Source organism: Ornithorhynchus anatinus, chromosome 7 (genome assembly GCF_004115215.2).
Source record: "Ornithorhynchus anatinus isolate Pmale09 chromosome 7, mOrnAna1.pri.v4, whole genome shotgun sequence".
Classification (NCBI taxonomy): Eukaryota; Metazoa; Chordata; class Mammalia; order Monotremata; family Ornithorhynchidae; genus Ornithorhynchus; species Ornithorhynchus anatinus.
The window spans coordinates 80523227-80549187 of NC_041734.1; the positions used below are offsets into that span (position 1 = coordinate 80523227).

The window sequence follows — 25961 nt, forward strand, 5'->3', positions numbered from 1 at the left end:
TCCCCGTTCCCCTGGGGGCTCACGGTCTGAAAGGGTCGGGGGGTGCGGAGTCGGGGGGCGAGAGAGAGAGAGAGGGAAAGAAAGAAAAAGAGAAAGAGAGAAAAAGAGAGGAAGGAAGAAAGAAAAAGAAAGATTATCCCCATTTCCCAGACGAGGAAACTGAGGCCCCGATTTGGTGAGGAGCCTCACCCAAGGTCTCGCAACTGGCCAGGGTGGAGCCAGGCCTAGGACCAGGTCTCCTGACACATAGTAAGTTTACCGAGTGGTTAGGAGAAGCAGCGCGGCTCAGTGGCCAGAGCCCGGGCTTGGGAGTCAGAGGTCGTGGGTTCGAATCCCTGCTCCGCCACTTGTCAGCTAGTGGGACCGTGGGCGAGTCACTTCATCTCTCTGGGCCTCGGTTCCCTCGTCTTTAAAATGGGGATGAAGACTGGGAACCACCCGGGGGACGACCTGATGACCCTGCCCCCGTCCCCCCCACCCCCAGCGCTTAGAACGGTGCTCGGCACATCGTAAGCGCTTAACAGATACCGACATTATTATGTGCCAGGCACCGTTCTAAGCGCTGGGGGAGATACGAGGTCATCGGGTTGGATCCCCATCCCACATGGGGCACCCAGTCTCCATCCCCATTGTCCAGATGAGGGAACCGAGGCCCAGAGTAGTCAAGCGCCTCACCCGAGGTCTCCCAGCAGACAAGAACCCACGACCTTGCGACGCCCCGGCCCGGGCCCTCCCGGCTGCGCCAGGCCGCTTCTCGCTGAGCGCCTGCTGCGTGCGGAGCGCTGGAGTAAGCCCTGGGGAGAGTCCAGGAGACCCCCGGATTTCCCGGGCGCTTAGTCCAGCTCCCCGCCCGCCGTGAGCGCTCAATAAGTACGATCGAGATGACGGACGGAGCCCGCTCCCGGTCCGGAGGAGCGCGCCGACCGGCCCGTCCGTCCCCTCCCGCTCCCCGTGTCCCGCAGATCACGGAACGGGAGCTGAAGCCCGGCGGGACCAACATCCCGGTGACGGAGAAGAACAAGAAGGAATACATCGAGCGCATGGTCAGGTGGCGGATCGAGAGAGGCGTGGCCCAGCAGACCGAGAGCCTCGTCCGCGGCTTCTACGAGGTGAGGGGGGCTCCCCGGAGGAGGAGGCGGCGGCCGCCGGGCGCCCTCCCCCCGCTCGCTCCGTGCGCTTCGTCCAGTCGCGGTCGCCGAGCCCTTACCGTGGGCGGAACGCTGGACCGAGCGCCTGGGACGCGCGACACGGCAGTGAGGGGAGACAGTCCGAGCCCACGACGGGCCGACGGTCTAGAACGGGGGAGAGACGGACGTCCGGACAAGTTAAACGGGCATCGGTAGACAACCCAAATAGATAGAATTAGAGATCTGGGCTCATCGAAACGGGGAGACGGGCATCGGGAGACGGTCATAGAATTAGAGATCTAGACGCGGCAAAACAAGTGAACGGGCATCCGTAGCGTCAGTAGCAATAAATAGGATTAGAGAGTCTAGACTCAGCGAAACAAGGAAACGGGCATCCGTAGCATCAGTGGAAATTAATAATAGAATTAGAGAGCTAGACACAGCAAAACAAACAGGCATTCATTCATTCAACAGTATTTATTGAGCGCTTACTCTGTGCAGAGCACCGTACTAAGCGCTTGGAATGGACAGATCGGCAACAGACAGAGGCGGTCCCCGCCCACTGACGGGGTTACGGTCTAAGCGGGGGAGACGGACGGACGAGAACGATGGCGATAAATAGAGTCGAGGGGAAGAACACCTCATCGAAACAATGGCAAATAAATAATAATAATATCGGTATTTGTTAAGCGCTTACTATGTGCAGAGCACCGTTCTAAGCGCTGGGGGAGATCCAGGGTCATCGGGTCGTCCCACGCGGGGCTCACAGTTAATCCCCATTTGACAGATGCGGTAACTGAGGCACAGAGAAGTGAAGTGACTCGCCCACAGTCCCACAGCCGACAAGTGGCAGAGCCGGGATTCGAACTCATGACCTCTGACTCCCAAGCCCGGGCTCTTTCCACTGAGCCACGCTGCTTCTCGTGGAATAGATAGATAAAGAGAATCAGGGTGATGTACATCTCATTAAACAAAATAAATAGGGTGAAGCGTCGATAGAAATTAATAGGATTAGAGATCTAGACCCAGCAAAACAAGGAAACGGGCATCAGTGGCGTCAATAGAAATTAATAATAGAGTTAGAGATATAGACACATCACAACAAATCAACAGGCATCAATAGAAATTAATAGGATTAGCGATCTAGGCCCAGCAAAACAAGGAGACGGGCATCCACAGCATCAGTAGAAATTAATAATAGAATTAGAGATAGAGACTCATCACAGATAAACAGGCATCAACAGAAATTAATAGGGCTAGAGATCTAGACACATCAAAACGAGGAAACAGGCATCAATAGAAATAGAATTAGAGATCTAGACTCATCGAAACAAGGCAACGGCATCCGTAGCGTCGGTAGACATTAATAGAATTAGAGATCTAGGCTCATCAAAACAAGGAAATGGACATCGGTAGAAATTAATAATAGAGATCTAGACACGTCCAAACAAACAGACAGCAGCAGCATCAATAGAAATTAATAGGATTAGAGATCTAGACCCAGCAAAACCAGGAAATGGGCATCCCTAGCGTCAATAGAAATTAATAATAGAATTAGAGATAGAGACTCATCACAGATAAACAGGCGTCAACAGAAATTAATAGGATTAGAGATCTAGACACATCAAAACGAGGAAACAGGTATCAATAGAAATAAATTAGAATTAGAGATCTAGACGCATCAAAACAAGGAAGCAGACATCAATAGAAATAAATAGAATTAGAGATCTAGACACATAAGGAAACAGGCATCAGTAGAAATAAATAGAATTAGAGATCTGGACACATTGAAACAAGTAAACGGGCATCCATAGCGTCAGTAGAAATAAATAGAATTGGAGATCTAGACACAGCAAAACGAGGAAACGGGCATCCGCGGCATCAATAGAAATTAATAGGATTAGAGATCTAGACGCAGCAAAACGAGGAGACGGGCATCAATAGCATCAGTAGAAATTAATAATAAATTAGAGATAGAGACACATCACAGCAAATCAACAGGCATCAACAGAAATTCATAGAATTAGAGATCCGGACACAGCAAAACAAGGAAACGGGCATCGATAGAAATGAATAGAAATAAGCCACATCAAAACGAGTAAACGGGCATCCACAGCATCAGTAGAAATAAGTAGAATCAGAGATCTAGACACAGCAAAACGAGGAAACGGGCATCGGTAGGAATAAATGAAACCATAGATAGATACATCTACACATAAGTGCATCGCGAGTGCTTAAATGTTATATTATAATATTGTCCTGGAATAGTGATGATAATAAGGGTATTCGTTAAGCGCTTACTATGTGCCCAGCTCTGTTCTGAGCACTGGTGTAATAATAATGATGGTGTCTGTGGGGCTCGCGGTCCTCATCCCCATTTTCCAGATGAGGGAGCTGAGGCACAGAGAAGTGAAGTGACTTGCCCAAAGTGTGAAACGACTGGCCCGAAGTCACCCAGCTGACGAGTGGCGGAGCCGGGATTAGAACTCACAACCTCTGACCCCCAAGCCCGGGCTCTTTCCGCTAAGCAAAATATAAGAATATCATTGCTGTCATTATCATATTATCATTATATATTATTATCAGTTTTATTATCGCTCGGCAGAGTGGGCAGAGCCAGTCAGAAGGCCATGGGTTCTAATCCCGGCTCCGCCTCTTGTCCAAGGTCACCCAGCGGACAAGTCACTTTACTTTTCTGGGCCTCAGTTCCTTCATCTGGAAAATGGGGATAGGGACCGTGTCCAAGCTGATTTGCTTGGCTCCACCCCGGCGCTTAGTACAGAGTACAGCACATAGTAAGCGCTTAACCAATGCTATTATTATTCTTATTATTACTGATGTTATTTTGAGGAACGCAGCGTGGGCAGGCGAACCTTGGAGGGAGATTCTAGACTCTTAGGGTCGTCACGGGCAGGGGATGTGTCCGTTTATTGTCGTAGCGTCCTCTCCCAAGCGTTTAGTCCAGTGCTCTGCACCCAGTAAGCGCTCGGGACACACCACGGACGGACCGGGCATCAAGAGAAATAAATAGAATTAGAGATCTAGACGCATCAGAACAAGGAAACGGGCATCCATAGCAACAACAGAAATAAATAGAATTAGAGATCTAGACACATCAAAACAAGTAAATGGGCATCCATAGCGTCAGTAGAAATTAATAGGATTAGAGCCCAAATTAATAGGATTAATCCGATTAATAGGATTTCCCTTTTCCAGAGCCAGCCCGTCGTATGTGTGGAGCGCTTCCTCTGTACTAAGCGCTGGGGGGGAGGACACTTAGACACGTTCCCCGCTCGCAAGTGGGCGGGGCTTGTCTCCCTTTGTGGCTGACCTGTATTTTCCCGGCGCTCCGCACAGAGTGAGCGCTCAGGACGTCCGACGGGCCGAATCGAAGATAGGCGAGCCCGGAGGCTTGGTTCCGGGCGGGGGGCGGGTCCGCCGATTCCGTGGGCCGGTCCCCCGCCCGAGCGCCGCCTCCGTGGTCGCTCACCGCCTGCGGCCCCGTCCCGCAGGTGGTGGACGCGAGGCTGGTGTCCGTCTTCGACGCCAGGGAACTGGAGCTGGTCATCGCGGGGACGGCCGAGATCGACCTGAGCGACTGGAGAAGCAACACGGAATACAGAGGAGGTGACGGGATTCTCCCTCGCGGCGACGGCCTCCTAATGGCGTTCAGCGCTCACCCTGCGCCAGGCACCGCGCCAAGCGCTGGGGGGGGGATGCCGGGCAAATCGGGCCGGACGCAGTCCCCGTCCCCCGCGGGGCTCGCCGCCTCCGGCCCCGTTTCACAGACGAGGCGTCCGAGGCCCCGAGATGTGACGTGACTTGCCCAGGGTCACCCGGCGGACGGGTGGCGGAGCCGAGATGGGAACGCGTGACCTTCTGACCCCCGGGCCCGGGCTCTGCCCACTGCTCCAAGCTGCTTCCCATCATATAATAATAGTAATGTTGGTATTGGTTAAGCGCTCACTTTGTGCCGAGCGCTGGGGGAGATACAGGTTGTCCCACGTGAGGCTCACGTGCTTCGTCCCCATTTGACAGATGAGGGAACTGAGGCCCAGAGAAGTGAAGTGACTTGCCCACAGTCACATAGCTGACGAGCTGGGATTCGAACCCACGACCTCTGACTCCCCAGCCCGGGCTCTTTCCACTGAGCCACGCTTCTTCTCTATCATATCGTAATGCTGGTATACGATCGGCGCTCACTAGGTGCCGAGCGCTGTACTGAGCGCTGGGGAAGATCCGAGCTAATCGGGTCGGACGCCGTCCCCATCCCCATTTTACAGAGGAGGGAATCGAGACCCGGAGAGGTGAAGTGACTGGCCCGAGGTCACACGGCGGACAGGAAGAATGATAACGAACGAGGCTATTCGTTTAGCGCTTACTCCGTGCCAAGCCCTGTACTAAGCGCCGAGGTAGATGCAGGGTCATCGGGTTGTCCCCCGTGGGGCTCACCGTCTTCGTCTGTGTGATGATGATAATGGCATTTGTTGAGCGCTTACTGTGTGCCAAGCACTGTTCTAAGCGCTGGAGGGGACCCAAGGAACTCAGGTTGTCCCGCGTGGGGCTCCCGGTCTTCATCCCCATTTTCCAGATGAGGTCACCGAGGCCCAGAGAAGTGCAGTGACTTGTCCGCGGTCACACAGCGGACAAGTGGCGGAGCCGGGATTAATGATGATGCTGGTATTTGTTAAGCGCTTACTATGTGCGGAGCACTGTTCTAAGCGCCGGGGGATACCAGGTGATCGGGTTGTCCCATGTGGGGCGCACAGTCTTCATCCCCATTTTCCAGATGAGGGAACCGAGGCCCAGAGAAGTGAAGTGACTCGCCCACGGTCCCACAGCTGCCAAGTGGCAGAGCCGGGATTCGGACCCATGACCTCTGACCCCCAAGCCTGGGCTCTTTCCACTGAGCTCCGCTGATACGTATATAGATCTATAATTCTATTGATTTATATCGATGCCACTGCCGCCCGTCTACTTGCTTTGTTTTGCTGCGTGTCTCCCCCGGTTCTGGACCGCGGGCCCGTTGTGGCCGGGGATCCTCTCTATCTGTTGCCCAGTTGGGCTTTCCAAGCGCTTAGTACAGTGTTCTGCACACAGTGAGCGCTCAATAAAGACGACTGAGTGAAAGAATGAATCCCCGTCCGTCCGTCTCCCCCGATTAGACCGTAAACCCGTCGATGGGCAGGGACGGTCTCTATCTGTTGCCGAATTGTCCATTCCAAGTGCTTAGTACAGTGCTCTGCACATAGTAAGCGCTCGATAAATACTATTGAATGAATGAACTGAGGCCCAGAGAAGTGAAGCGACCGGCCTAAAATCACGCAGCTGGCAGGTGGCGGAGGCGGGATTAGAACCCACGACCTCTGATCCCCCAGCCCGGCCTCTCGCCGCTGAGCTCCGCTGTTTCTCAGCGTGAACGACCGTTTACAGGGGGAGTGTACGCAGTAGCTAATCGGATTAATCACCACCTCTGACCACGCCCCGTGATGGTTGCCGAGAAGCCGCCGCGCCCTCCCTCCGTAATTCAGGCGTTCATTCAGTTCATTCCTTCAGTCGTATTTATTGAGCGCCGACTATGCGCCGGGCACTGTACTAAACGCTTGGACAGTACAATTGGGCAACAGATAGAGACCATCCCTGCCCAACGACGGGCTCACGGTCTAGAAGGGGGGAGGACAGACAGCAAAACAAGGAAACAGGCATCAATAGCATCGATAGAAATAAATTCATATTCATATTTCACATTCCCCCCCTTTTAGACTGTGAGTCCACTGTGGGGCAGGGATTGTCTCAATCTGTTGCCGAATTATCCATTCCAAGCGCTTAGTACAGGGCTCTGCACACGGTAAGTGCTCAATAAATACGATCGAACGAATAAAGAAGAATGTAGAGATGCATCAAAACAGGTAATCGGGCAGCAATAGCATCAAGAAAAATAAATTCATATTCATATTTCATATTCCCCCCTTTTAGACTGTGAGTCCGTTGCGGGGCAGGGGTTGTCTCTATCTGTCGCCGAATTATCCGTTCCAAGTGCTCAGTACAGGGCTCTGCACACGGTAAGCGCTCAATAAATACGATTGAACGACTAAATAAGAATATAGATAGAGATGCATCGAAACAGGTAATCAGGCAGCAATAGAAATCAATTCATATTCATATTTCGTATTCCCCCCTTTTAGACTGTGAGTCCGTTGCGGGGCAGGGATTGTCTCTATCTGTCGCCGAATTATCCGTTCCAAGCGCTCAGTACAGGGCCCTGCACACGGAAAGCGCTCAATAAATACGACTGAAAGAGTGAATGAATAAATAGAATTACAGATAGAGACGCATCCAAACAAGTAATCGGGCATCAGTGTAAATAAATAGAATTATAGATATGTACATATATTAAAGGATCTGCAAATATAGAAGCAGCGGGGCTCGGTGGAAAGAGGCCGGGCTTGGGAGTCAGAGGTCGTGGGTTCTGATCCCGGCTCCCCCACTTATCAGCTGTGTGACCTTGGGCAAGTCGCTTCACTTCTCTGGGCCTCGGTGACCTCATCTGTAAAACGGGGATGGAGACCGTGAGCTCCACGTGGGACAACCTGATTACCCTGTATCCACCCCCGCGCTTACAACAGTGCTTGGCACATCGTGAGCGCTTAACAAATGCCATCGTCACTATTATTATTCTATACAGAAGTGCTAGGAGGCGGGGAGACGGAGGTAGAGCAAAGGGAGGGCGTCGGGACAACGCGGAGGGGAGGGGAAACTGAGGAGAAGGGGAATTCGGGGTGACGGGTGACCCCGACCAACCCTCCGGAACGTTTTGGTCGATTGAACGAAGGAGCGGATGAATTTTTGGGTGGCGTCGATGGGGCGTCGACGGGGCACCGCCGACCGTCTCACGGGGGTTTTCTGTGGACAGGTTACCACGACAATCACATCGTCATCCGGTGGTTCTGGGCCGCCGTCGAACGCTTCAACAACGAGCAGCGGCTGAGGCTCCTTCAGGTGCGGAGGCCGGGGGGTGGGACGTCGGCCGGTCGCCGGGAGGGCCCGGGCCAGTCCATTTAATAATAATAATAATAATAATAATAATGATGATGATGATGATGATGATGGTATTTGTTAAGCGCTTACTATGTGCCAAGCGCCGTTCTAAGCGCTGGGGGAGATACAAGGTCATCAGGTTGGCCCACCCGGGGGGGCTCACACACTTCATCCCCGTGTTCCGGATGAGGGAACTTGAGGCCCAGAGAAGCGAAATGACTTGCCCCAAAGTCCCCCAGCTGACAAGTGGCGGAGGCGGGATAATAATGTTGGTATTTGTTAAGCGCTTACTAGGTGCAAAGCACTGTTCTAAGCGCTGGGGGAGATACAGGGCGATCAGGTCGTCCCACGTGGGGCTCACAGTTTTATTCCCCATTTGACAGACGAGGGAACTGAGGCACAGAGAAGTGAAGCGACTCGCCCACAGTCCCCCAGCTGACAAGTGGCAGAGCCGGGATTCGAACCCGTGACCTCTGACTCCCAAGCCCGGCCTCTACCCACTAAGCCTCATGTTTAGAAGAGGAGTCGGCACACAGTAAGCGCTTAACAAATGCCATCGTTGTGAGAAGCAGCATGGCCTAGTGGCAAGAACACGGGCCTGGGAGTCAGAGGTCGTGGGTTCTAATTCCAGCTCCACCCCTTCTCTGCTGTGCGACCTTGGGCAAGTCACTTGACTTCTCTCTGCCTCAGTTCCCTCATCTGTCAAATGGGGATAAAGCCTGGGAGCCCCCCGGGGGACAACCTGATCACCCTGTATCTCCCCCAGCGCTTAGAACAGTGCTCGATGCATAATGATAATGATTGTTAAGCGCTTACTATGTGCCGAGCACTGTTCAGAGTGCTGGGGGAGAGAGAAGGTCGTGATAATAATGATGGCATTTGTTAAGCGCTTACTGTGTGCCAAGCACTGTTCTAAGCGCTGTCCCCCGTGAGGCTCCCGGTCTTCATCCAGCGTGGCTCAGTGAAAAGAGCATGGGCTTTGGAGTCAGCGCTCATGAGTTCGAATCCCAGCTCTGCCACTTGTCGGCTGGGTGACTGTGGGCGAGTCACTTAACTTCTCTGGGCCTCAGTTCCCTCATCTGTAAAATGGGGATTAAGACTGTGAGCCCCACGTGGGACGACCTGATTCCCCTATGTCTACCCCAGCGCTTAGAACGGTGCTCGGCACATAGTAAGCGCTTAACAAATACCAACATTATTATCCCCATTTGACAGATGAGGTGACTGAGGCCCAGAGAAGTGAAGTGAGCGCTTAACAGATACCACGGTTATATCACTGTCATCGTTCTCCGATCCCGGGGTCGGCGGGGGTCCCGCCGGGCCCGGCTCGGTGTGGGGGCCGGGGCCGGTCGTCTCGGGGGGCCGGGGGAGGGCGCGGTGCTGACGGCCCCGGGGTTGTGTGTGCGATTTTTCCCTCGGCAGTTTGTGACCGGCACGTCCAGCGTCCCCTACGAAGGCTTCGCGGCCCTCCGGGGGAGCACCGGCCCACGCAGGTTCTGCGTGGAGCGCTGGGGGAAGATCGCCGCCCTGCCCAGGTCAGCCGGGGGGCGGGGAGGGGGCTATCACACTCGCGGGACCTGGGGGCCGGGGGGCCGGGGGGATGGGGGAGACCCTCCGGGCCAGCCCAGCCCTGAGCGGGGCTGTGCGGAGAGCGGGAGGAAGATGGCAACAATTCCCCCCTTCTAGACTGGGAGCCCGTTGTCGGGCGGGGATCGTCTCTCTTTGGTGCCCAATTGTACTTTCCAAGCGCTTAGTACAGTTCATTCATTCATTCAATAGTATTTATCGAGCGCTTACTCTGTGCAGAGCACTGGACTAAGCGCTTGGAACGAACAAGTCGGCAACAGATAGAGACGGTCCCCGCCGTCCGACGGGCTTACGGTCTGATCGGGGGAGACGGGCGGACGAGGACCATGGCAGTAAATAGAGTCAAGGAGAAGAACGTCTCATAAAAACAGTGGCAACTGAATAGAATCAGGGTGATGTAATAATAATGTAATAATGTTGGTATCTGTTAAGCGCTTACTATGTGCCGAGCACTGTTCTAAGCGCTGGGGTAGACACAGGAGAATCGGGTTGTCCCGCGTGGGTCTCACGGTCTTCATCCCCATTTTACTGATGAGGTCACTGAGGCACCGAGAAGTGAAGCGACCCGCCCGAAGTCCCACAGCTGACAAGTGGCCGAGCCGGGATTCGAACCCACGACCTCTGACTCCCAAGCCCGGGCTCTTTCCACTGAGCCGCGCTGCTTCAATGAGATGATGTACATCTCATTAAAATAAAATAAAATCAATAGGGTGATGAAGATATACACAGTTGTGCGGACGAGTACGGTGCTGAGGGGGTGGGAAGGAAGAGGGGGAGGAGGAGAGGGAAAGAGCGTTCAATAAGTCTCCCCCTTCTAATAATAATGATGGTATCTGTTAAGCGCTTACTGTGTGCCAAGCACTGTTCTGAGCACTGGGGGAGATACAAGGTCATCGGGTTGTCCCCCTGTGGGGCTCCCGGTCTTCATCCCCATTTGACAGAAGAGGGAACTGAGGCACAGAGAAGCGAAGCGACCTGCCCCGAGTCACCCAGCCGACAGGCGGGGGAGCGGGGATTCGAACCCACGACCTCCGACTCCCGAGCCCGGGCTCTTTCTGCCGCGCCCCGCCGCGCCCATTGCTGAGCGGGGATGGTCTCCAGCTGTGGCCAGATTGTACTTTCCAAGCGTTTAGCCCAGTGCTCCGCACACGGTGAGGGCTCGCTCAACACCAGGGAGTGAATGAATGAATACGATCGTAGGAACGAATGAATAAACGGGCCCATTCCCCGCACACCCACTAAAGGCGGGAAGACAGACAGCAGTACGGATGAATAACGATAATAATAATAATAATGTTGGTACCTGTTAAGCGCTTACTATGTGCAGAGCGCCGTTCTAAGCGCTGGGGGAGATACGGGGGCCATCGGGTCGGTGCCTGGCACACAGTAAGCGTTTAACAAAGAGCAGCATTATTATTGTTACGATTTTCCCGAGGGGAGCTGCTGGAGATGGTTTAGCGGCAAGAGCCCGGGCTTGCAGGTCGTGGGTTCTAATCCCGGCTCCGCCGCTTGTCGGCTGTGTGACTTTGGGCAAGTCGCTTCGCTTCTCTGGGCCTCAGTTCCCCCATCTGTAAAAATGGGGCTTAAAAAATGTGAGCCCCACGTGGGCCAATCTGATGACCCCGTATCTAACCCAGCGCTCAGAACGGTGCTCGGCACAGAGTAAGCGCTTAGCGGATACCGTAATTATCATTATTATTATTAATCCCGGCTCCGCCGCTCGTCAGCCGTGTGACTTCGGGCAAGTCACTTCACTTCTCGGTGCCTCAGTCGCCTCATCTGTAAAATGGGGATTTAGACTGCGAGCCCCACGGGGGACGACCTGATCACCTTGTATCCACCCCCACGCTTGGAACGGTGCTTGGCACGTAGTAAGTGCTTAGCGAGTACCAGAATTATTATTATTGCTATCGTTGAGCGGCAGCGTGGCTCAGTGGAAAGAGCCCGGGCTTGCGAGTCAGAGGTCGTGGGTTCGAATCCCGGCTCCGCCTCTTGTCAGCTGGGTGACTGTGGGCAAGCCACTTCACTTCTCCGGGCCTCAGTTCCCTCATCTGTCAAATGGGGATGAAGACCGGGAGCCTCCCGTGGGACGACCCGATGACCCCGGATCTCCCCCGGCGCTTAGAACGGTGCTCTGCACACAGTGAGCGCTTAACAGATACCGACGTTATTATAATTGTTATTGTCGTTATTCTTCTCAGCGGGCCCCCTCCCCACACACCCCGGACCCACGCCCCACCGAGCTTCCCGGGAGGGCGTAAACGTTTACGGAAAGAAGAAAGGGGAATTGAAAAGTCTCGTCGGGCCACCCGGGGACGACCGGTACCGCCGGCGTCCTCGCCTGCGTCGCCGCTTCGGGGCCTCACTTCCCGTCCAGGCCCGGGAATGGCGCAAGGGACCTCAACCCCTTCCTCGTCCGGCCCGGCCCGGCCCGGCCTCCTCGGCCGCCCCTCGACCGGCTCACCTGGGTGGGGAGCAGATGGCGGGAGAGAGAGGGAGATCCCGCCGGGCCTTCGCGGCGAGGGGTCGGAGGGGAACGGGAAGCGCGCCGGGCAGCGCGGCCCGTCGGCCCATCGGCCTGGCCTGTCTATTGAACGCTTCCCGCACGCGGGGCGCCGGGCCGAGCCCTTGGGAGAGTCAGCGGGTACCGTCCTGGCTCTCAAGGAGCTTCCTCTCTAGAGAAGCAGCGAGGCTCAGCGGGAAGAGGCCGGGCTTGGGAGTCGGAGGTCGTGGGTTCGTATCCCGCCTCCGCCGCCCGTCGGCTGTGTGACTTTGGGCGAGTCGCTTCACTTCTCTGGGCCTCAGTGACCTCATCTATCAAATGGGGACGAAGTCCGGGAGCCCCACGGGGGACAACCTGATGACCTCGTATCTCCCCCAGCGCTTAGATCGGTGCTCGGCACATAGTAAGCGCTTAGCAAATACCATCATTATTATTATTCTCTGTGCCTCAGTCGCCTCATCTGTCAAATGGGGCTGAAGACTGTGAGCCCCACGTGGGACCATCTGATCACCTTGTATCTACCGGCGCTTAGAAGAGGGCTCGGCACGTAGTAAGCGCTGGACAAATACCGTTACTTTTTAAGCGCTTAGTCCAGGGCTCTGCACGCAGTAAGCGCTCAATAAGTAACGACCGAATGAACGAATGAGAGTCCAGCAGAGTTAGTAGACCGGGTTGCTGCCCTCAAGCAGTTTCCGGTCTAACGTGGGTTGAGCACTGGGGAGTGGAAGTAAAAATAGAGACAAGTCCTGCCTTCAGAGAGCGTCCAGTCTAGTGGGGGAGATGGACAGTGAGCCGACTTAGAAGGAGAAGAGCGTGGCTTAGCGGAGAGAGCCTGGGCTTGGGAGTCAGAGGTCGTGGGTTCGAATCCTGCCTCCGCCCCCTTGCCAGCTGGGTGGCTTTGGGCAAGTCGCTTCCCTGGGCCTCAGTTCCCTCATCTGGAAGATGGGGGTGAAGACTGGGAGCTCCACGGGGGAACCACCTGATTATCTGAGAAGCAGCGTGGCTCAGTGGAGCGAGCCCGGGCTTGGGAGTCAGAGTCACGGGTTTGAATGCCGCCTCCGCCCCTTGCCAGCTGTGTGGCTGTGGGCGAGTCACTTCACTTCTCTGGGCTTCAGTTCCCTCGTCTGTAAAATGGGGATGAAAACCGGGAGCCTCACGGGGGACGACCCGATGACCCTGGATCTCCCCCAGCGCTTAGGACAGTCCTTGGCACATAGGAAGCCCTTAACCAATACCGACATTATTGTTATTATTATTATCTTCTATCTCCCCCAGCGCTTACAACAGTGCTCGGCACATAGTAAGCTCTTAACAAATACCATCGTTGTTAAGAGAAGGAGAAGTGTGTATGTACACAACCTGTGGTTGAGAAATAGGGTGTGTATTGTGGCGAAGACAGAAGCGACGCTGGTTGGTGGAGGGAAGTTGTTTTTTGTTTCTATTGTTTTTTTCTGGTGTTTGTTAAGCGCTTACTCTGTGCTAGGCACTGTACTAAGCTCTGGGGTAGATTCAGGGTAATCAGATTAGTCACAGTTTTTTGTTTTGTTTTTTTCTGGTATTTGTGAAGCGCTTACTCTGTGCTGGGCACTCTACTAAGCTCTGGGGTAGATACAGGATAATCAGATTAATCACAGTTTTTTGTTTTGTTTTTTTCTGGTATTTGTGAGGCGCTTACTCTGTGCTGGGCACTGTACTAAGCTCTGGGGTAGATACAGAGTAATCAGGTTAAGTCACAGTTTTTTGTTTTGTTTATTTCTGGTATTTGTGAAGCGCTTACTCTGTGCTGGGCACTGTACTAAGCTCTGGGGTAGATACAGGGTAATCAGATTAGTCACAGTTTTTTGTTTTGTTTTTTTCTGGTATTTGTTGAGTGCTTACTCTGTGCTAGGCACTGTAATAATAATAATAATAATAATGTTGGTATTTGTTAAGCGCTTACTATGTGCAGAGCACCGTTCTAAGCGCTGGGGTAGACACAGGGGAATCGGGTCGTCCCACGCGGGGCTCACGGTCTCAATCCCCATTTTACAGATGAGGGAACTGAGGCACAGAGAAGTGAAGTGACTCGTCCACAGTCACACAGCCGACGAGCGGCAGAGCCGGGATTCGAACTCATGAGCCCTGACTCCGAAGCCCGTGCTCTTTCCACTGAGCCAAGCTGCTTCCCACTGTACCAAGCTCTGGGGTAGATACAGGGTAATCAGATTAGTCACAGTTTTTTGTTTTGTTTTTTTCTGGTATTTGTGAAGCGCTTACTCTGTGCTAGGCACTCTACTAAGCTCTGGGGTAGATACAGGATAATCAGATTAATCACAGTTTTTTGTTTAGTTTTTTTCTGGTATTTGTGAAGCGCTTACTCTGTGCTGGGCACTGTACTAAGCTCTGGGGTAGATACAAGCCAATCAGATTAGACACAGTCCCTGTCCCACGGGGGGCTCCCAGTCTTCATCCCCATTTTACAGAGGAGGAAACCGAGGCCCGGAGAAGTGAGGCGACTCGCCCGAGGTCACCCAGCGGACGAGGGGCGGGAGCCGGGATTAGAACCCAGCTCCTTCCGACTCCCAGGTCCGGGGTCCGAGAAGCAGCGTGGCCCAGTGGTTAGAGTCAGAAGGTCACGGGTTCTAATCCCGGCTCTGCCACTCGTCTGCTGTGGGATCTTGGGCCAATCACTTCACTTCCCTGGGCCTCAGTTCCCTCATCTGGAAACGGGGTGGAGACGGTGAACCCCACGTGGGACGGGGACTGTGTCCAACCCGATTGGCTTGTCTCCACCCCAGCGCTCAGTACAGCGTCTGGCACAGAGTAAGCGCTTAACAAATACCGTCGTTGGTATTAATTATTATCCACGAGGCGACACTCCTTGTCCAGTTCTTTGAGGGTCTCCCCTCTTCCCGTCTGAGGGACAGGAAACCCCAAGGTTTTCCTGCGGTCAGGGGAGAGGGAGGATGAAGCAGCCCCCTTTGGGCCTAGGCCTTGCTCTACTCCTGACTTCTGAATAATTGTAATAATAACGATGGTATTTGTGAAGCGCCTCCTACGTGCCAAGCACTGTCCTAAGCACTGGGGGGAGATACAAGGTCATCGGGTTGTCCCACGTGGGGCTCACACGGTCTTCATGCCCCTTTTCTAGATGAGGGAACTGAAGCTCAGAGAAGTGAAGTGACTTGCCCCAAATCACACAGCCGATAGGGGGCGGAGCCGGGATTAGAACCCACGACCCCGGACCCCCAAGCCCGGGCTCTTTCCGCTAAGCCACGCGGCTTCTCAACTGTACCGGGCGCCTAGGAGAGCTGCGGAGTCTCCTACCAGCCAGTGGCATTCATTGAGCACCTGCCGCGTTGCGGAGCATTCATTCAGCCCTCCGGCCGTATCTACCGAGCGCTCGCCCTGTGCTAAACGCTGTGCAGAGCGGAGCGAGCTGAGCTCTGGGGAGCGAACGCTCCAGCGGAATTGGTCCAAGTGATCCCTGCCGCCCTGGAGCGGGGAGGGGGGACCGACGGGAAGAGAGATCTCATCCATCCGGTTGAGGGGGATGGATGGGTTGAGAACCCACAGGAAGGAATTGGTTTTCCCGTGGGTCGGCTGTGTCATTTGCGGCCTCTGGGTCGATCGGGGCTATTTAGGGAGCGCCTGCCGCCAGCAGAACACTGTGCTGAACGCCGGGGAGAGGACGGCACGGGCGGAGAGGTGCGTCTCGCCTCTCTGGCCGCCGACCTCTCGCCCACATCCCGCCTCTGGCCCGGCACGCCCTCCCTCCTCACTTTAGACGACGACTGTCCCCAGAAGCCGTACTTCAGGCCCACCTCCTCCCGGAGGCCTTCCCCGACTGCGCCCCCCTCTCCTCCCGCTCCCGCGTCGCCCCGACTCGCTCCCTTCCTTCGTCCACCCCCCCTTCCCAGCCCCTCTCCGCTTACATGCCCCGTCCCTCAATTCTTTCTTTCTATTACTGTCTGACTGCCCCCGACCCCGGACTCTTGTTCCGAAGGAACTGCCCGTACTTCCTCAGCCGTGCGGTCGGCGCCCAGTTCCGCTTTTTAGGGTTTGGCTGAAGGCCCTGGGGTGGAGATCCCGTGGGAGAGGACGTCCAACCCCCCCCCCCCCCCGGATGATGATGGCGGTATTGGTTAAGCGCTATGTGCCGAGCACTGTACTAAGCGCTGGGGTGGATACGAGGTCATCGGGTTGTCCCACCTGGGGCCCACGGTCGTCATCCCCATTTGACAGATGAGGGAACTGAGGCCCAGAGAAGTGAAGTGGCTGGCCCGGGGTCACACAGCAGACACGTAGCGGAGGCGGAATCAGAACCCACGACCCCTGGCTCCCAAGCCCGGCCTCTCGCCCCTGAGCCGCGCTGCTTCTCACAAGGTGATCAGGTTGTCCCACATGGGGCTCACAGTCTTCGTCTCCAGTTTATAGATGAGGGGACTGAAGCCCGGAGAAGTGAAGTGACTTGGCCACAGTCACCCAGCTGACAGGCGGCGGAGGCGGGATTAGAACCCACGACCCGCGATTCCCAAGCTCCTTCACTTCTCTGGGCCTCATCTGTGAAATGGGGATGGAGACGGCGAGCCCCACGGGGGACAACCCGATGACTCTGTATCGCCCTCGGCGAAGCAGCGTGGCTCAGTGGAAAGAGCACGGGCTTTGGAGTCAGGGCTCATGAGTTCGAATCCCGGCTCTGCCGCTCGTCGGCTGTGTGACCGTGGGCGAGTCGCTTCACTTCTCGGTGCCTCAGTTCCCTCATCTGGAAAATGGGGATGAAGACCGTGAGCCCCGCGTGGGACGACCCGATTCCCCTGTGTCTACCCCAGCGCTTAGAACGGTGCTCGGCACCTAGTGAGCGCTTAACAGATACCAACAATAGTAGAACGGCGCCTGCCGCATAGGAAGCGCGTAACAAGTGCCAATAATAATAACAATAATCATAATTCACAGATGCCATCATTATTAAGCAGCGTGGTTCAGGGGAAAGAACCTGGGCTTCAGAGTCAGAAGTCATGGGTTCGAATTCCGCCTCGGCCACTCGTCAGCTGTGCGACTGTGGGCGAGTCACTTCACTTCTCTGGGCCTCAGTGACCTCATCTGTAAAATGGGGATGAAGACCGGGAGCCTCATGTGGGGCAACCTGATGACCCTGTATCTCCCCCAGCGCTTAGAACAGTGTGCTGCACGTAGTAAGCGCTTAACAAATACCAACATTATTATTATTAAGTCGACGAGCCCAAGCCGTCCCATAGCCCGTTGGCCACCTCCCTCTTGCCGAAGGCAGTGTAAGAATTCCAGCATCCTCGGAGCTCTGGGAGAGTTTTCCTCAGGCAGGGAAGTGGCCGTGGAAAGCCATTGAGAGGGTGGGTATTTGTTTTTCTGTCCCCACCCCCCCCTTTTCCCTAATACCCAGAAGAAGTGGTTGGCACATACTTGGGCGAACCACTCACTTCCTCAGTTTCCTCATCGCGAATGTCTTCTCGTTTTGAAGGCGTTTTGCAACTCGGCCTCCCCGAGGCGATCTCGGGCGGCCACGGGGCCGTTCTTGCATTTGTGTTCGAAGCTGAAAGATCCAGTGGGGCCTGAGCCATCTTGGGTTTGTTTGCGAGGCCCTTGTTCCGTTGGGGCTTTTCGGTGCCCTCTAGACTGTAAGCTCGTTGTGGGCGGGACTGTGAGCCCCGCGGGGAGCAATCTGATGACCTCGTATCCACCCCGGCGCTTAGAACGGTGCTTGGCACATAGTAAGCGCTTAACAAATACCGTGATTATTATTACCATTAAGCGCTTAAATACCGAAATATTATCACGTGAGCAAGTGGGGCGGGGTGATAATAATAATGTTGGTATTTGTTAAGCGCTTACTGTGTGCAGAACACTGTTCTAAGCCCTGGGGTAGACGCAGGGTAAGCAGGTTGTCCCACATGGGGCTCAGAGTCTTCAGCCCCATTTTCCAGATGAGGTCACTGAGGCCCAGAGAAGTGAAGTGACTCGCCCGCAGTCACACAGCTGACGAGTGGCAGAGGTGGGATTTGAACCCATCACCTCTGACTCCCAAGCCCGTGCTCTTTGCACTGAGCCACGCTGCTTCTCTGTCCCCAGTCCCACGCGGGGCTCCCAGTCTTCATAACTGGTGGAGGGAAAGGGAACTGGTCCTTCATTCATTCAGTAGTATTTATTGAGCGCTTCCTATGGGCAGAGCAGTGTACTGAGCGCGTGGAATGGACAATTGGGCAACAGATAGAGACGATCCCTGCCCATTGACGGGCGCGCAGTACTTCACCGGGGCCGGGCCTGGAAATCGGGCCTGGAAACGTGCCAGCTTCCATGCCCGCGCGGGAGGCCTGCGGGAGCGGGCGGGGCGGGCCGGGCAGGACTCACCCGGCCGCTCCTTCTCTTCCAGGGCGCACACCTGCTTCAACCGCCTCGACCTCCCCCCGTACCCGTCCTACGCCATGCTCTACGAGAAGCTGCTGACGGCCGTGGAAGAGACCAGCACCTTCGGGCTGGAGTGAGGCGGAAGGCCCGGTGCCCGGCGGGGTGAAACCCCCCTCCCCGCCCCTCCCCGTCACCTCACGGCGGTCTCCCGACCGGGCCCACCTCTTCCCGGCTTCCCGGGAACACGGGGGCGCCCCGAGGAACCAGTGAGATTTGGGGAAACCGAGTTGCGCCCACCGGGTCCGTCCGCGCCGGGGACCACGCCGGAGGGGAGGTCCGACGGCCCAGTCGGGAAGAACCCCGCGCCCCGGAAGCCCGGCCGGCGGGCCCGGGGCGTCGGCCCGGCCCCGAGGTGGACCGTCGCCCCGGACGCCGTCCGGGGAGCGGCGGCGGACGTCACCGGGAAGAGGATCCGGGAGTCGGAAGGCGGGGAATACGGGGGTCTGGGAAGACGTGCGCGTCGGCGTGCGGGTTCGGGAAACTCGAAGCCGTTGTACGATCCACTACTAATGATAGATTTTATGCTTTATTATGCATGAGAACTGTTTTAAAGATCACTAGTAATTTATCACAGCATATCAGGAGGAAAAAAAATACACAGTGGGTGCCGTTTATTTTTCTAAGTTCGCTCTGTTCGTGTTCCTTAAACTGTAAATAAGAGTCACGCAAACTCTCTCATCCGTTCCTTTATCGCGTTCCCCGCGCCGAGCTCGCGTTTCTCCTTCCAGGCACCTTCGAGGGGGTGGGAGGGAGGGGGGAAAGCGTCTTATTTTTCTAAGGATAAGGAATCCCCCGCCGCTAGATATTTTGCGCCGAATGTACCAAAGTAGCCGGGACTCGGTCGGGGGGGACGGCCAGGACCGGGCCGATGGTGCCCGTTCGGCCTCCCCCTGCCACTCTCACCCCTCCCGAGGTCGGGCACCTGAGAGGTCATCTTGGGGGGGGGGCGGGGATCCTTTCCGGGGTGGCTTTTTAGATCCCGCTCCGCTCCACGGCCCATCTCAACGCAGAGCTTGCCCGGAAGACGACGCGTGGCGAGGTCTCACCGTCTCCTCCGCCTCCGTCTCGTCTCCGAACGGAGACGGACACCGTCCACCCCGTGGTTCTCCGCCGGCATTTTCCCCGACGTCCCCGTCCGAGGGGATGCCCTTCCGTCGTCGTACCCCGCGGGCCGACGATCCCCGCCGGACGTAGCTCCCATCCTCCGGTTGCCCCCTCCCGCGTGGGCCGAGGCGCCGTTTCGTTTTGGGTTTTGGCGGTCGCCGAGACCCTCCGCGGAATTTCCAAGAGACCCCAGGTTGAATTGGGGGCAGCTGGGTGACCCCCGTGGAACCGAGGGCCCGGGGTAGCGCCTTCCGGGCTTGGGGAGTGGGCCGAGGGGCCGCTCTGAGAGCGGGATATTCCGGGGGATTGGAAAGTGGGGCTCGGGGGAGCGGGAGGGGAGTTCCAGGGGGTGGGGGGTCCAGAGCCGTCGGTGGGGAAGGAGTCGAGAGGGAGGAGCTGCTTGTGGTCTCCCAGATCGGGGGGGGAAAACAAAGCGATGAGAGAGAGAAATTCCCATTTGGAAACTCTCAATTCCACGATCCCCGCGGGGCAAATCACGGCTTGGAAAACGATGATGGTGGTATTTGTTAAGTGCTTACTAAGTGCCAAGCACCATTCTAAGCTCTGGGGCGGTGGGAGGGGGATACGAGGTCATCGGGTCGGCCCCCGTGGGGCTCCCGGTCTTCATCCCCATTTGAAGATGAGGGAACTGAGGCCCAGAGAAGTGAAGGGACTCGGCCAAAGTCACACAGCTGACAAGGGGTTGGGGCGGGATTAGAACCCACGACCTCTGACTCCCGAGCCCGGCCTCTCTCCACTGAGCCCCGCTGCTTCTCCGATGCCAGAGATGCGAGGGCGAAGGCAGATATCGTTTTGATTCCAGGATCTTCGTAGGGACAAGGGGGAGATGGTTTCGGCGGGACGTTTGAACCGTCTGGATGGACATCTCCGCCATCCAGATATTTGGAACCTGGATTTTACTCTGGGTCTTGCCAGAAGGCAGGTTTTCACAGCACCTTCGGGTTAGAGCACGGCAGCTGCTCTAATAAATGTTCTTCCGACAACACGCATCCGTCTGGTCAGAACGCTGGGCTGTTAGGGGGAATTCAGAAGGAGAAAGAGAGAGAGAGTCTGCTGAGCCACTCCTTAGACTGATTTTTTTAAAATGGTATTTCTTAATAATAATAATGATAATGTCGGTATTTGTTAAGCGCTTACTCTGTGCAGAGCACCGTTCTAAGCGCTGGGGGAGATACAGGGTCATCAGGTTGCCCCACGTGAGGCTCCCAGTCTTCATCCCCATTTTCCAGATGAGGGAACTGAGGCCCAGAGAAGTGAAGGGACTCGCCCACAGTCACACAGCTGACAAGGGGTTGGGGCGGGATTAGCACCCACGACCTCTGACTCCCGAGCCCGGCCTCTCTCCATTGGGCCCCGCTGCTTCTCCAGTGCCACAGATACGAGGGCGAAGGCAGATTTCGTTTTTATTCCAGGATAATAATGTTGGAATTTGTTAAGCGCGCTGACTCTGTGCCGAGCACCGTTCTAAGCGCCGGGGGAGATACGGGCTCATCGGGTGGTCCCACGTGAGGCTCACAGTTAATCCCCATTTTACAGATGAGGGAACTGAGGCCCAGAGAAGTGAAGTGACTCGCCCACAGTCACACAGCTGACGAGTGGCAGAGCCGGGATTCGAATCCATGACCTCTGACGCCCAAACCCAGGCTCTTTCCACTGAGCCACACTGCCAGGCACTTTCCTATGCGCTGGGGTAGGTACAAAAGATCGGGTTGGGCACAGTCCCTGTCCCCCGTGGGACTGGTGATCTTCATCCCCATTTTACAGAGGAGGGGACTGAGGCCCAGAGAAGCGAAGTGACTTGCCCGAGGTCACGGGGCACAGCCAGCATTAGAACCCAGGTCCTTCTGATTCCCAGGCCCGGGCTCTCTCCACCAGGCCACACTGAATTAGAGCCAGAGAAAGAGACCGACCGGGATTATCTCCAGGACCTGCCTGTCCAAACGGACGTGCCGGCGTAGCTTAGTGGAAAGAGCCCGGGCTGGGAGGCAGAGGGTCCTGGGTTCTAATCCTGCCTCCGCCACTTGTCTGCTGTGTGACCTCAGGCAAGTCACTTTGCTTCTCTGGTCCTCAGTTCCCTCGTCTGGAAAATGGGGATGAAAACTGTGAGCCCCACGTGGGACAACCTGATTGCCCTGTGTCTGCCAGCGCTTAGAACAGCGCTTGGCCCATAGTAAGCATTTAACAAATACCATCATCGTTATTATTAATATTATTATTATTATACAACATGGTGGGCTGTTGGAGTAGTGATGATAATGATAAAAATCTGTGGTGTTAAGCGCTTAATATGTGTCATGCACTGTACTAAGCACTGGGGTACGTACAAGGTCGTCAGGTCCCACCCGGGGCTCCCAGTCTAAGGAGGCGGGAGAACAGCAGCGTGGCTGAGAAGCAGCGTGGCTCAGTGGAAAGAGCACGGGCTTTGGAGTCAGAGGTCATGGGTTCGAATCCCAGCTCAGCCACTTGTCAGCCGTGTGACTTTGGGCAAGTCACTTCACTTCTCGGTGCCTCAAGTTACCTCATCTGTAAAATGGGGATTCAGACCGTGAGCCCCACGTGGGACAACCGGATTCCCCTGTGTCTACCCCAGCGCTTAGAACGGTGCTCGGCACGTAGTAAGCGCTTAACAGATACCAACATTATTATTATTATTATTAACAGGGATTGGAGCTCCATTTTACAGATGAGGGAACTGAGGTCCCGAGAAGGGAAGTGACTTGCCCAGGATGATGCACAGCAAGTTCCAGAGGTGGGATTAGAACCCAGGCTCTCTGAAAGAGCCCGGGCTTGGGGGTCAGAGGTTGTGGGTTCTAATCCCGGCTCTGCCACTCGTCTGCTGTGTGATCTTGGGCAAGTCACTTCACTTCTCTGGGCCTCAGTGACCTCATCTGGAAAAATGGGGATTAAAAAACTGGGACAATCTGATGACCCTGTATCTCCCCCAGCGCTTAGAACAGTGCTCAGCACATAGTAAGTGCTTAACAAATACCAACATTATTATTATTATTATTATTATTATTATTATTATTATTATTCCAGGCCCGGGCTCTAATCACCAGGTCAAGCTGCTTCTAAAGATATGATTGAGCGTCTGCGTGAGACGCGGGAACCTTAAAGTACCGTAACCTAAATTTTCCTTAACACGGGGAGAAAAATAACCCCCACTTCAAAAGAGGACTGGGCATCTAGCAGCTTGGAAAGAACCCGGGCTTGGGAGTCAGAGGTCGTGAGTTCTAATCCTGGCTCCGCCGCTTCTCTGCCCTGGCAAGTCACTCCACTTCTCTGTGCCTCAGTGACCTCATCTGCCAAATGGGGATGAAGACTGGGAGCCCCACGGGGGACGACCTGGTGACCCTGGATCTCCCCCAGCGCTTTGAACAGTTCTTGGCACATAGTAAGAGCATAATAAATACATTCATTATTATTATCTAGCTCATCATTCGATCAAAGGCATTAAAGAGCACTGACTACGCAGAGCACTGTACTAAGCGGTCCGATTCGGCAGAGTCGGTAAATATGTTCCCTGGCCGGGAGGAGGTTTCTGTCAAAAGTAAAAAATCACTTCTCAATAGGTCGGTGCAGACTCACTCATGGAAGGGATGCAAGCAGGAGATGCTTTATTAATAATAATAATAATAATAATAATCAGTGTATTTTTTAAGCACTTACTATATGCCAGGCACTGTACTAAGCGCTGGGGTGGATATAAACGAATCGGATCGGATACAGTCCCCGTCCCGTGCAGGGCTCACAGTCTCAATCCCCATTTTGCAGATGTTTTATTCCAATTTATCGTAGAATTCGTTCAGCGGAAGAGATGGCCAAGGCGGGAGGAGTCACAATTTCCCAAGAGTTGGAGGGAACGGCCTGGTGGGAAGGAGCCCGGGCCTGGGAGTCAAAGGATCTGGGTTCTAATTCTGACTTCTTTGCTGTGTGACCTTGGGCAAGTCACCTCGCTTCTCTGGGCCTCAGTTCCCTCTTCTGTAAAATGGGGATGAAGACTGTGAGCCCCGCGTGGGACAGGGACGGTGTCCAACCTGGTTAGCCTGTACCCACCCCAGCGCTTAGGAAGTAATAAGGGCTTAATGGATACTATAAAAAAAATCCCGAGTTTCCCCTAGATTTCGTATTGGCAAGCTGAGGATTGGAGAGAATGGGAAACCATCGTTTAATGATCGTGGTATTTGTTAAGCGCTACACTCTGCGCCAAGCACTGGACGGGAAGATACAAGTAGGTTGGACACGGTCCCTGCCTCTCGTGGTCACTTCTCTGGGCCTCAGTGACCTCATCTGGAAAATGGGGATGAAGACCGTGAGCCCCACGGGGGACACGCTCATTACCTTGGATCTCCCCCAGCGCTTAGAACAGCGCTTGGCACATAGTAAGCGCTTAACAAATGCCATCATCATCATCGTGAAGCTCAGGGTCCCAGTAGGGGCTTCCAGTGTAAGGAATTCTTTCTTCAATTCTTCCGAAGATGCAGGAAGAGAGGACAAAATGAAGTTTGATGATCTCTGGCTCTCCTTCGGGCTTCCGCCACAAGCGCTTAGTACAGCGTCCTGCACACAGCAAGCCCTCCGTAAATGCCATTCACTGGTTGAATTTTTTTTTTTAATGATATCGTTAGGCACTTACTATGTGCCGAGTACTGTACTAAGCGCCGGGGGAGAAACGAGATAATCAGGTTGGATACGGTCCCCATCCCGTGAGGGGTTCTCAGGCCAACGGGGAGGAAGAGTCGGTTTGAACCCCCATTTTGCCGACGAGGGAACGGGGGCACAGAGAAGTGACTTGCCCAAGGTCACACAGCAGACAAGTGACGGAGCCGGGATTAGAACCCAGGACCTTCTGACTCCCCGGTCTGTGCTCTGTCCACTGTGCCATGTTTTTTCCCGTTCGGATACGTGGAAGTCGTCCGCGGTATTTGATGGATCGTAAGCTCGTCGTGGGAAGGGAATGGATTGTGCGTTTACTGGGGGCAGGGAATGTGTCTGTTTATTGTTCTATCGTGCCCTCCCAAGCCCTTAGTACGGTGCTCTGCGCACAGTAGGCGCTCAATAAATACGATGGAATGAATCAATACTAAACCGGTGGCTTTGGCTTTGGTCAAGAAGACCGTGCTGGCAGCTTCTGGAAGTCGGCTAAGAAAGGCCCCCGAAAGTCAGAGGTCGTGGCTTCTAATCTAATCATGTCAGCTGTGTGACCTTGGGCCAGTCATTTCACTTCTCGGGGCCTCAGTGACCTCATCTGGAAAACGGGGATGGAGCCCGTGAGCCCCACGGGCGTCAGGATACTATGTGTTCTCAGCACTGAGCTAGATGCAAGATCATCATTCATTCATTCAATAGTATTTATTGAGCGCTTACTATGTGCAGAGCACTGTACTAAGCGCTTGGGATGAACAAGTCGGCAACAGATAGAGACAGTCCCTGCCGTTTGACGGGCTTACGGTCTGATCGGGGGAGACGGACAGACGAGAACGATGGCACTAAACAGCGTCGAGGGGAAGAACATCTCGTAAAAACCGATGGCAACTAAATAGAATCGAGGCGATGTACAATTCATTAACAAAATAAACAGGGTAACGAAAATATATACAGTTGAGCGGACGAGTACGGTGCTGTGGGGATGGGAAGGGAGAGGTGGAGGAGCAGAGGGAAAGGGGGAAAAAGAGGGTTTAGCTGCGGAGAGGTGAAGGGGGGATGGCAGAGGGAGTAGAGGGAGAAGAGGAGCTCAGTCTGGGAAGGCCTCTTGGAGGAGGTGAGTTTTAAGTAGGGTTTTGAAGAGGGAAAGAGAATCAGTTTGGCGGAGGTGAGGAGGGAGGGCGTTCCGGGACCGCGGGAGGACGCGACCCGGGGGTCGACGGCGGGATGGGCGAGACCGAGGGACGGCGAGGAGGCGGGCGGCGGAGGAGCGGAGCGTGCGGGGCGGGCGGTAGAAAGAGAGAAGGGAGGAGAGGTAGGAAGGGGCGAGGTGATGGAGAGCCTTGAAGCCTAGAGTGAGGAGTTTTTGTTTGGAGCGGAGGTCGATAGGCAACCACTGGAGTCGTTTAAGAAGGGGAGTGACAGGCCCAGATCGTTTCTGCGGGAAGATGAGCCGGGCAGCGGAGTGAAGAATAGACCGGAGCGGGGCGAGAGAGGAGGAAGGGAGGTCAGAGAGA

General features: G+C 55.0%; 1 protein-coding gene across 1 annotated transcript in view; it reads left to right on the forward strand.

The window, feature by feature from the left end:
- HECW2 (HECT, C2 and WW domain containing E3 ubiquitin protein ligase 2) overlaps window positions 1–19350 on the forward strand; it is a 97905-nt gene extending 78555 nt beyond the window's left edge. The window contains exons 24-28 of the mRNA XM_029069687.1: window positions 963–1109; window positions 4640–4754; window positions 8041–8126; window positions 9588–9700; window positions 18641–19350. Of these exons, the coding sequence (XP_028925520.1) occupies window positions 963–1109; window positions 4640–4754; window positions 8041–8126; window positions 9588–9700; window positions 18641–18752 (573 nt within the window). The 3' untranslated portion in view covers window positions 18753–19350. The remainder of the gene's footprint in view (window positions 1–962; window positions 1110–4639; window positions 4755–8040; window positions 8127–9587; window positions 9701–18640) is intronic.
- The last annotated feature ends 6611 nt before the right edge of the window (window positions 19351–25961 follow it).